The sequence below is a fragment of the Rhinatrema bivittatum genome, chromosome 2 (assembly GCF_901001135.1).
Source record: "Rhinatrema bivittatum chromosome 2, aRhiBiv1.1, whole genome shotgun sequence".
NCBI classification, from domain to species: domain Eukaryota; kingdom Metazoa; phylum Chordata; class Amphibia; order Gymnophiona; family Rhinatrematidae; genus Rhinatrema; species Rhinatrema bivittatum.
In genome coordinates, this window is record NC_042616.1 from 266,555,812 (window position 1) to 266,568,336 (window position 12,525).

A 12,525-nucleotide genomic window follows, 5' to 3' on the forward strand; every position below is an offset into this window, starting at 1 on the left:
CATCCAGAACCCCATCCCTATCCCAGCCCTCCTCCACTCCCTTTTTTCTCTTCTCCACAACTTTACCCTTCCCACTTACTCATTCATATCCTCTTCCCTTTTCCTTCCCTTCCCTTCCCTCTCATCTTCCCTTTCCTTCCCCTCTCACCTCATCCACAACCCCTTCCCTCTCCCTTAGCCCTCCTCCACTCTCTTTTTCTCTTCTACAGGGCTGGCTGTACCTTGCTGAATGTGGGAGATGCAGAGGGGGAGGGGCTCCGCTATGGGGACCTGCCTCTCTCCGAATCTCCCTCCCAGTGTACTGTGGCGTCTCAAATGGGCGAGATTTGCTCTGCTCCAGCCATTCCTGCTCCCTCCCCCCTTCCCCGGCAGCAGACGGACTGGCTCGGCAACTCTTTTGCCCTTTCCTCCTCCTGTGTGTAACGGTCCAGCAGTCCCTACTCCCTTCCCCGGCGGTGGAGGAACAGGCTGAGCCATTTCTCGGAGCAGCAGCTCGTCTGCCCTTTCCTCTCCCCTCTGTGACACCCAGCACGTCACGCAGAGCTCTCTGGTCCGCACATGCGCTGTAGAGCTGCTCTCTACTGCGCATTTGCGGGTTGTCGGTCAGAGCCCATTTATATTGTTGATTTTTCACTAGTACGTTTTGCTACAAACGAGACTGAAGGGGGACCCTTACTGGATGCAGGGTTAGTGGCATGCTGGGCATACTCAGTGTGCCAGTCAAAGTTCTAGAAACTTTGACAAAGTGTTATGTGATTGGGCTCCATCCTGATGTCGTCACCCATATGTGAGGACTAACATCCTGCTGTCCTGTTACAGGTAAGCAACTCTGCTTTCTATTTGCTTTCTTGGCTGCTGCTGCACATTGAGCAGAACATTTCAATGTATTTTCAACGATGGCATCTAGATCCTTTTCCTGTGTGACTTCTAATGTGGAACCTTGCATCATGTAGCTATAATTTGGGTTACTCTTCCCTAAGTGCTTCACTTTGCACTTGTCCACATTAAATTTCATTTGCCATCTGCATGTTTATTTCTCTTAGGGAAAGCTCTTGGCACCGCTTTAACCAGATCGTTATTTGCTTTGTTTAACACTCCATACTTATTGGAGAACCACTTAAACTTTGTCCAGAAGAGGCTGTCCTCTACTTGGTAATAGCTATGCTTTTCAACCAAGCAGAGAATAAAAGTTCATTATCAGTCTAGATTTGATAATTGAAGATCATATTTCATGCCAAAACTGGAATAATTGGGGACTAATTCAAGTAATTCAGTGGGTTCAAGAATATAGTTTTTTTTACAGTCTAAAGTCATATTGAAAATATTTTGTACTAGCACTATTACCATAATCATATTTCTTTATCATTTAGAATGTAATCATTTTTTGTTTTGTATTTTTTAGAACCTTGGAGAAAAACAAGAAGAAAGGGAAGATATTTTAAAAGCTTTTATTGACCACCAGCTAGTTACTCTTTATTAATTTAGTATACCATCCTGGACATCATTTTGTTGGATCCAGTTAACCAATCCTGCACCAGTTTTATCAAGAGCGGTGGATTTAACAGCTTGACATTTCTTTTATTCTTGATGAAGATTGATACCTTGAATTGTCTAGGGTTTTGTGTACTTAGATCATCAGCTCTGAGTACTTATTTTTATTTTTTAACTGATGTCTTTAATGCATACAAAAAATTTTTGTACAATCATGTTCTGGTGGTCAGTGGTCTACAGGATATTCTAAAATAAAAGGACTCTGAAAGGTTTTCAGTGAGGAGAAAATTGCCATAATGTTACAGCCTGTGCTTTCTGAATATTATACATGATTTCCATACAGTGCAACATATTCTAATCTAGCCTTAAAAAGTTGAAACTATTTTTGACACTTCCATTGTTTAAAAATATATATGGAAAAAAGAAACTTATAGGCTTACAATGCACCTCAGGCTTTTTATAAATGTATTTTTGTTTAGGGATTTTCTTTAAAATATATTTTCATTTAGTGATTTTGTTAGCCAGAATTCCATTACTGCTTCATTTTGTAACATTTAAATTAGGTATTTTTCATATATTGACCTTTCTAAACTAAATGTAGCTTTTCTTTCATATTCATAAATCTATTTCCTGAAAAATTTCCCCTTCCCTTTTATTCCCTAGTTGTATTTTATGATAATTAGCAGGAAAAATGTGATTAGGTCATTTTTAGAAACAACCAGATGGAGCAAAAGAGGTATAATGACCAGAGTCAAAACAAAAGAAAAAAGTTATGCAAGGTATATCTACAGGACACAGAAGGACAAAGTGTGTTAAAAAATGTCAGACTACAAAAATAGTTTGATCAAAAATAATTAACCATTACTAGCATGTAACTTGCTGACAAAGGGAAAAATAGAAAAAAGAAGGAAGGATGGAAAAAAGTGTGTAAACAAAATAGTAAGTATCAGAAACATAGGTTATTAGTGTAAACCCAACATGGTTCTGTTTCGGCCGAAAGGCCTTTATCAAGGAGAGTTGAAGTGATTGAAAATATAAATATGCAAGTACGGATTTGTGAGAGAATGCAAAATGGCATGAGCTATCTTTGTAAGAAAGGTGAGGAGGGGAATTTATTGTATTCAAAGCTCTGACAGAGTGAAAAACACAAAGTTCAAAGATACATCTTTAGTAACTAGAATATGCAAACTGGCAGGGAACAACCAAAGCGAAAACTTGAGGATCGATCTGTATTGAGAAAAAAATGAGCAGTAATTCAGAAAAACAAACATTGGAAATGTCTTATCTTTACGAAAAAGTATGAATCAAGGGTGAAAATGAGTTAAATATGTTAATACAAATTGCATTTATAGTCAACATAAGTTTTATACTGCTAAGACTACTTTTTTCTATTAGTGTTATATAAAGATTAAAGCAAACTTGATGAGGAAGAGCATTATAGCTAACGAGTAATGTCTTGACAGCCTGTGAACAGCCAGAATGGCATAGAAAAAAATGGTAAACATGACAGACTAATATTTTTTTTATGACAGAAGTTCTCATATGGGTGAAAATAGAGAAAATGAAAAAAGATCAAAAACTGTTTTTATTTATAAAATTGAAACATACCAAGGCTTAAATGAAATCAGATATGCTGGACAGTGTTACAGAAAAAGTATGAGTCATTGTAAAGAGCATTAATCAGACTTAAATCTTGAACTATATATGGAAATCAGTGCTGTTTCAAACTGAGCACTGAATTGTAGGCAAATCTTTCTATTAAAAAATGCATTGATTCTCATCATTCGCACTTGCTCGGTGATGAAAATAGTCGCTATTGAATGAAAATGGCAGTACCAATACCAGCAATTTAAAAAAACACAAAAACTCATTAGCATAAAGACCAGCAGGAGAATAGATTACAGATCATTAATAATAAAATATAAATATGAGCATCTAGACAGACTTCATAAGAACTTTTTTTTTTGCTCAAATATGGTAAAGTGTGCTTTTAGAAGTCCTGACAGTTTAGGAAAAATGTTTAGAGACAAAACCTTATAAGTAACAAATCAAATCTAAAAGGTATTCAGAAACAGAGCAATAATAGGTTTAACTAAGCAAAGGGTGTCATAAAAATGATTTGTATAAACAGGTAAACAATCACACAGAGAATCTACCTGGGCCAGCAGCAGTTTGGATGAAAAAATGAAAGGGAAAACACAAGACTTAAAGGTGCATGTACAGATGGTATTAGTGGAGAGAAATAGCTGCCCCAGTACAGGCCTTGAAAGCCTATGCCACTCATTGACAATGTAGAATACATTTTTATTAAAGACGTGGGATGATACTGACAAAATATATAAATACCATATGTGAAACACATTTTGTTCTGTGTCCTGCTGAAATGTTTTGCACAACTACTTTTTTTTCTCCCTGAGATAACAATCAGCTTCTGTGTGACTATGTACAGTCAGTCCTATATTTAACTAGAAATGAGAATCATGGCCTTTTAAAAGAGAACATTTTACATTTAGCTGTTTTCCTATATTGCATTTCTGTATTTTTGTTTGTATTGTAAAAAGTCACACAATAAACAATGTTATGAACTTTACTATGTCGCTATGTTAATATACCGACACGATCTGAATTCTCAAAGAAGTTTGCATCAGCAATTACTGCTTGTAGGAATGTTCATTTTATTGTCAATTTTATACTTCCATTTCCAGATAACCTTTTAATACAAGTAATGCAAAGCAATAATACTACAAAGTAAACAAAAGTTTAATTAACCTTTCACTAGCTGAAAGAGAAGAAATCAATGATAGTTTATCTGCTTCAGAATGCATAGGATTTAGGGTAGGGGCATAGAGAAGAGCAAGAGAAACGCCAACCTCTGGTCCTTTCTAATTGTTATACAGAAGAAATGTAAGCATTAGAGAGCAGGAATAGAATTATTCTAAATTCAGGAGTAATTTTAGGAAATCTTTCTTCACAGAAAGAATGGTGGATGTGTGCAACAGTCTCCTAGTGGAGATGGAGGTAAAAACAGTAACAAAGTTAGTCTGTGATAAACATAGAGGATCCTTAGTTGTGAGGAAGTGAAGGTAAAGCTAGAGATCAAGTGGAGTATACAGTAGTACACCAGGGGGGTATTAGGCAGACTTACATGGACCTTTTAGTTCTTTTCTGGACAACTGCTGAAATATTAGGATAGTTGAATTAACAGAAACACTTTCCCTGGAATGTGTACCTGCTAAATTAAGAATTTATAGCTATGATTTCCTAGCGTGTAGCAGATGGATTCAGGACCAATGGGTATAGTGTGCTCCTGATAGCAGTTGGAGACTGAATCAGATTTCAGTCTGATGTCAGCACTATATATATCCCTGCAGGAAGCTCTGCTCTTCAGTATTTTTCAGTCTCCTTAGCAGTTTGGGACTCTACACACGCTTGCTCAGCGTTAGGAAATCCAAACCAAAAGAAGAGAGAAAATTCAAAATCTTACCTCTACAAGACTAGCCCCACTCTCCTGCGGTGATACCTAAGGGTCCCTCCCCCAGTCGACAATTCCTGAGGTGATTTCCGAGATCCCTCAGAGGTGTGCCTTGGTCCGGTAGCCGGTTCCCGGCATGGACTGAGCGACTTAGAGGCAGCGGGTGCAAAACTGAGTGTGGCGGTGAAGGTATTTCCCTCTCCCCCTGCAGCGGAAACTGGGAAGCGCCAGGGCAAGGTAAGGTAGAAAACTTTCAGTCTCCGAGGCTTGGATAGCCGCACAGATCGCCCGTCAGCGTCTGTCCCATCGGGTTGAGCAGCCCCTTCCAGGCTAGACCCCAATCCGGCTCTAGGGTCCTCCCATGTGGAGACCCTCCTGAGGGTCGCCATCTTAAGCACATGGTCGCCAGCACCCTTTTCCCCCCTTGATCATCGTACGATCCGCCTGAGCCGTGCGCACAGTGGCAAGCCTGGTGCATACCTTGTGTGCGCACAGCGGCGCGCGCATAGGTGCTGTGTGCACAGCGAGGCGCCCACACCCCGTAAGCGCACAGTTCGGCCTGCACGCGTATCTTCACAGCCTGCATGCACACCCTTGACGCACCCAGAGCGCATATCTAAGCCTCCCGGTGCATGCATATAAATGCACAGACCAGGTTTGAATGCGCACAAACCATGGCACCACCGAACAAGAAAGTCAAAGCACAAGCCCTCTGCCCAGCCTGGCACATAAGAGCCGCGCAGCATGAAGAGGGACCTTGCCCTGTGGGTCTGTGGGGAGAATCAGGGCACAGTCCCCCCCCAGCCAGTACAGGAATCCAGATCCATTGATAGTACCCCAGACCTCTCTATCCCCAGCTCGGCCCTCCAGACAGGGCCCTCGGGGAACGCCGCTGGGTTCAATATAGACCCAGGAACCTTTTTCCTAGGTGGAATTCTTTAAAGGTCTGCAAACCTTCGTCCAGGCGCAATCTGTGCCACCAATGACACAGTCTCCACTAGAGGACCCAAGCCTCCCAGGGACGAGCCTCCCCCGGACAAAAACCTAACCCTAGGGGACACGGACACCTTGGAGGAAGACCAAGACTCCCTGGAGGAAGAGGAAATCCCTCCAGGAATGGAACCATACTGAACCATGATGCATTTCTTCTCCAAAGACGAACTACCAGACCTCGTGTCCGGGATCCTGAGGGAGCTGGCCATCCCAGACACAAACGCCTCAGCAGAACCAAAGATGCTCCGTCAGGCCTCACGCCATTTACCATTGCTGCAAGCTGTACAACAGCTGATCGACCTGGAATGGAATGCCCCGTAGGCTAGTTTCAAGGGAGGACGGGCCCTAGAAATATAGAAACATAGAAATGACGGCAGAAGAAGACCACAAACGGCCCATCCAGTCTGCCCAGCAAGCTTCACACATTTTTTCTCTCATACTTATCTGTTTCTCTTAGCTCTTGGTTCTATTTACCTTCCTCCCCCACCATTGAAATATCTAGCTTGATTAGTTAGGGGTAGTAGGGGTAGTAACCGCCGCAATAAGCAAGCTACACCCATGCTTATTTGTTTTACCCAGACTATGTTATACAGTCCTTATTGGTTGTTTTTCTTCTCCCCTGCTGTTGAAGCAGGGAGCTATGCTGGAAATGCGTGATGTATCAGTCTTCTCCCATGCCGTTGAAGCAGAGAGCCATGCTGTATATGCATTGAAGGTGAAGTATCAGGCTTATTTGGTTTGGGGTAGTAACCGCCGTAACAAGCCAGCTACTCCCCTCTTTGTGAGTGTAAATCCATTTTTCCACATTTCCTCTTGCTGTTGAAGCTTAGAGCGATGTTGGAGTCACAGTAAGCATGTGTATGTTTATTGAATAAGGGTATTGTCTCCAGGCAGTAGCTGTCATTCTGGTGAGTCACCCACTCTTCATTGGCTGCCTCTTGACTTTATGGATCCACAGTGTTTATCCCACGCCCCTTTGAAGACCTTCACAGTTCTGGTCTTCACCACATCCTCCGGAAGGGCATTCCAGGCGTCCACCACCCTCTCCGTGAAGAAATACTTCCTGACATTGGTTCTGAATCTTCCTCCCTGGAGCTTCAAATCGTGACCCCTGGTTCTGCTGATTTTTTTCCTACGGAACAGGTTTGTCGTTGTCTTTGGATCATTAAAACCTTTCAAGTATCTGAAAGTCTGTATCATATCACCTCTGCTCCTCCTTTCCTCCAGGGTGTACATATTTAGATTCTTCAATCTCTCCTCGTACGTCATGTGATGAAGATCCTCCACCTTCCTGGTCGCCCTTCTCTGTACCGCTTCCATCTTGTCTTTGTCTTTTTGTAGATACGGTCTCCAGAAGCCCTATATCCACTGGAACCCTGAGCCAAAGATCTCCTGGGGTTCTCCAAAGTGGACGCCATGGTCTGCGCAGTCACAAAGCGCACCACCGTTCCAGTCGACGGAGGAACGGCACTCAAGGATGCCCAAGACAGACGTCTGGAGTCCATCCTTAAACAGTCATTTGAGGCAGCAGCTATGTCACTTCAGATCGTTGCCTGCTGTGCCGTGGTGACACGTGCATGCTTGTTACAGGCCAGGAACACAACCATGCCCATTGAAACATTAGAACCAGCAATATCCTTCCTCACGGATGCGACCTCCGACCTGGTGCACACTTCAGCCAGGGGCGTCTCATCAATTGTAGCAGCCAGAAGGTAACTCTGGCTCCGAAGCTGGTCAGCCGACGCGACTTATAAGACGAAACTCACGAGAATGCCGTTTAAAGGAACCCTCCTGTTCGGAAGTGAACTGGAGAAGATAGACAAATGGGGCACATTTCCAGTATGTCTGTTACCGGAGGACAAGATCAAGAGAAGCCAACGCCCCTCTCCCCGAACATCCAGGGGCAGAGGATCACAGCGTTTCAGACCGTAGAAGAATACATACCAAGCACCTCACCCCACAGGCAGGGGCCAGTCCTTTCGGACAAACGCAACAAGAGGGGAACCAGCTCAGGCCCCAGCCGCACCCCACAATAAGAATCAACAGACCCATCCACAGGAAGAAGCCATAGGGGGCAGGCTTGCCTGATTCTACCAAAGATGGGTCGAGATAACATCAAAAAAGTGGATCCTAACCATCATTCGAGAGGGATACTTTCTGGACTTCCACAGCATCCCCCCAGACAAATTTGTGAAATCTCCTTGCCATTCCCCCTCCAAGAGGGATGGCAGTGGAAACCACACTAACCAAATTGCTCACCTTAAAGGCTAACACCGATGCCCGTGCACCAACGAAATACTGGACACTATTCCATCTATTTTATCGTTCCCAAGAAAGAGGGGAACGTACTGGCCCCAAGTCGGTCAACTGCTACCTGAGGGTACCACACTTCCACATGAAAACTCTACCTCGGTCATAAGGGCGGTACAGCCGGGAGAATTTCTGACCTCCCTGGACCTGTCAGAAGCCTATCTACACATCCCGGTCCATCACGATCATCAGCGCTTCCTACGCTTCACAACCCTGGACCATCACTACCAGTTTCAAGTGCTACCCTTCGGGCTAGCTACAGCCCCTCGGACATTCACCAAAATCATGGTCATAGTGACGGGGACACTGAGGAAAGAAGGAATCCCTGTTCACCCATATCTGGACGATTGCCTGATCAGGGCAAAATCTCCAGAGGAAAGTCATCAGATGACCACCAGAGTCAAGAATCTCCTGGAGAACCTCGGATGGGTCGTCAACGCAACCAAGAGTGGTCTGCAGCCCTCCCAATCTCTGGAATACCTGGGAGTCGAGTTAGACACCCAACAGGACAAGGTCATTTTTCCAAGGAGAAGGAAATTGATGGACCAGTTGAGAAAACTGTTGAACATTGCTTGCCCCACGGTATGGGACTACCTTCAAGTCCTTGGACTCATGACATCAACCCTAGAAGTCATACCATGGGCAAGGGCCCACATGTGACCACTATAACGTTCCCTACTAGCACGATGGAACCCGATGTCCCAGGACTACACCGTCCGCCTCCAGTTACTGGTGGAGGTATGGATCCAGTTCCTATGGTGGCTACTAGAAGACCAGCTGAGTAAGGGAGTAAGGCTATCCCCACTGACCTTGGGTCTTGCTCACCACGGATGCGAGCCTACGAGGGTGGGGAGTCCACTGTCAGGAACTGACGGCCCAGAGACAATGGGACAAGCCCGGGCAGTCAGGCTAGCCCTGCCTATGCTTCAGTCACAGACTCTGGGGTGAATCTGTCAGTCATGTCAGACAACACCACAACAGTGGCCTACATCAATCGACAGGGAGGATCCAGAAGCCAACAGATGTTCCTGGAAATAGACCCCCTAATGGCGTGGGCGGAAGCAAACCTAAAAGGGATCTCTGCCGCTCTCATCGTGGGAAAACATGTCACTGTGGATTACCTCAGCAGGGAAACTCTAGACCCAGGGGAGTGGAGACTGTCAACCACAGCCTTCCAGTTAATAATAGACCGCTGGGGAAATTCAACCATGGATCTTCTGGTAACACGATCCAACGCCCAAGTCCCCAAGTTCTTCAGCCGCAGACGAGAACCACAATCCCAGGGGATCAACGCCCTGGTCCAGACCTGGCCACAGGAAGACCTGCCATACGCCTTTCCTCCATTGCCACTACTGGGCGGGATCATTCGCAATATAGAACACCACAGAGGGCTAGTACTTCTAGTGGCCCCAGACTGGCCAAGAAGGCCATGGTACGCAGACATGTGAAGACTTCTGGAGTGGAACCCTCTTTCTACCTCCACTCGGACCTGCTCCAGCAAGGACCAATCCTCCATGAAGACCCAACTTGATTCTCGCTTATGGTCTGGCCATTGAGAGGACTCGCCTGAGGAAGAGCAGATACTCGGGGGCAGTGATTGACACCTTGCTCTGAGCACGCATGTTTTCCATATCTTTAACCTATATATGAATATGGAGAATATTCGAAGCCTGGTGTGAAGACCATGACATCTTCAGACAGTCAAAATTCCCATGATCCTGGAATTTCTGCAGGACGGCTTTAAAGAAGGGGTTGTCTCTCAACTCCATCAAGGTTCAACTGGATGTGCTGGCCTGCTTCAGAGCCAAAGTGGATGGCATCAGTCTATCTTCCTATCCAGACGTCTCCCGCTTCCTGAGAGGGGTCAAGCAAATCCAACCGCCTCTAAAGTGGCCGGTACCCCTATGGAATCTCAATCTAGTACTAGACTTCCTAGCGGGAGCTTCTTTCAGATCGTCACCAGGTTTGTCCCTACGGCTCCTGACCTTGAAGACTGCATTCTTAGTAGCAATATGTTCAGCCCATCGCATCTCCGATCTTCAAGCACTATCCTGTCAGGAACCATTCCTCAGATTCACACCAGGATCCATACAGCTGTGCACTGTACCCTCTTTCCTTCCAAAGGTGGTTTCTCATTTCCATCTAAACCAAACCATCTCGCTGTCATCTCCAGACGAGCATAAGGACTTGGAAGACTCACGCCTCCTTCACCATCTTAACGTCGGCAGACTCCTAGTCCGATACTTGGAAAGATCGGAATCCGTACGAAAGACGGGACCACCTATTCGTCCTTCACAGTGGGAAGAAACAAGTGGAAGCGCCCTCGTGGACAACCATAACCCGCTGGATCAAAGACGTAATCAAGGCGGCCTACGTAGAGGCAGGCAAGCCTCCACCTCTACAAGTCAAGGCCCACTCCACCAGAGCCCAGGCAGTGTCCTGGGCAGAAACCAAGATTCTGTCACCCACCAAGATCTGTAGGGCAGCGACATGGTCCTCTATTCACTCCTTCTTGTGTTCAGGCCCGGGAGGACACAGCATTTGCAAGGGCAGTACTAAGTGGGCCACGGGCAGCCTCCCACTCGGTTCGGGAGTAGCTTTTGTACATCCCATTGGTCCTGAGTCCATCTGCTACATGCTAGGAAATGGAGAAATTACTTACCTGATAATTTCCTTTTCCTTAAACGTAAGAAATTGCCATGCTGGGTCAGACCAAGGGTCCATCAAGCCCAGCATCCTGTTTCCAACAGAGGCCAAACCAGGCCACAAGAACCTGGCAATTACCCAAACACTAAGAAGATCTCATGCTACTGATGTAATTAATAGCAGTGGCTATTCCCTAAGTAAACTTGATTAATAGTCATTAATGGACTTCTCCTCCAAGAACTTTCCAAACCTTTTTTGAACCCAGCTACACCATCCTCTGGCAACAAATTCCAGAGCTTTATTGTGCGTTGAGTGAAAGAATTTTCTCCGATTAGTCTTAAATGTGCTACTTGCTAACTTAATGGAATGCCCCCTAGTCCTTCTATTATTCGAAAGTGTAAATAACGGAATCACATCTACTCGTTCAAGATCTCTCATGATCTTAAAGACCTCTATCATATCCCCCCTCAGCCGTCTCTTCTCCAAGCTGAACAGCCCTAACCTCTTCAGCCTTTCCTCATAGGGGAGCTGTTCCATCCCCTTTATCATTTTGTATTGAAAGTTTTTATTGGCACAAATGCATATACAAAACAAGAGTACAGTGTTGCCCTTCTCTGTACCTTCTCCATCGCAACTATATCTTTTTTGAGATGCGGCGACCAGAATTGTACACAGTATTCAAGGTGCGGTCTCACCACGTAGCGATATAGAGGCATTATGACATTTTCCGTTTTATTAACCATTCCCTTCCTAATAATTCCTAACATTCTGTTTGCTTTTTTGACTGCTGCAGCACACTGAGCTGACTATTTTAAAGTGTTATCCACTGATGCCTAGATCTTTTTCCTGGGTGGTAGCTCCTAATATGGAACCTAACATCATGTAACTACAGCAACGGTTATTTTTCCCTATATGCAACACCTTGCACTTGTCCACATTAAATTTCATCTGCCATTTGGATGCCCAATCTTCCAGTCTTGCAAGATCCTCCTGTAATATATCACAGTCCGCTTGTGATTTATCTATTCTGAATAATTGTCATTCGCAAATTTGATAACCTCACTCGTCGTATTCCTTTCCATATTGAAAAGCACCGGTCCAAGTATAGATCCCTGAGGCACTCCACTATTTACCCTTTTCCACTGAGAAAATTGACCATTTAATCCTACTCGCTGTTTCCTGTCTTTAACCAGTTAGTGTAGACACTCAGTTTCCTGCCCATGGCTGCCCCAGAACATGGAAACCTTGGGTGACAATCCCCGAGAGCAAGACAAGCACGGGTAAGCCATACTTTACCTCTAGTTAGGACACCCTTAGTTACCGGGTGTCGGCGTTTCTCGGTTGAGTGTACTGGTGGTCTCCAGCTAAAATTCACGTCAACCAGTTCTAGTTAACCAAGTTAATCAAGTTATTGAAACACACATATATCTACAATTGCTTTTCAAGGAGAATACTGAAGAGCAGAGCTTCCTGCAGGTTATATGTAGTGCTGACGTCAGATTGAAATCTGACTCTGTCTCCAACTGCTATCAGGAGCACACTATACCCATTGGTCCTGAGTCCATCTGTCTACACTAAGGAAAAGGAAATTATCAGGTAAGTAATTTCTCCAT

At 44.7% G+C, this 12,525-nt stretch overlaps 1 protein-coding gene across 2 annotated transcripts in view; it reads left to right on the plus strand.

The window, feature by feature from the left end:
* SEPTIN7 (septin 7) overlaps positions 1-4,081 on the plus strand; it is a 407,754-nt gene extending 403,673 nt beyond the window's left edge. For both annotated transcript variants that reach the window (XM_029589487.1, XM_029589486.1), the window contains exon 15: positions 1,403-4,081. In XM_029589487.1, coding sequence (XP_029445347.1) covers positions 1,403-1,442 — 40 coding nt within the window. In that variant the 3' untranslated portion in view covers positions 1,443-4,081. The remainder of the gene's footprint in view (positions 1-1,402) is intronic.
* The last annotated feature ends 8,444 nt before the right edge of the window (positions 4,082-12,525 follow it).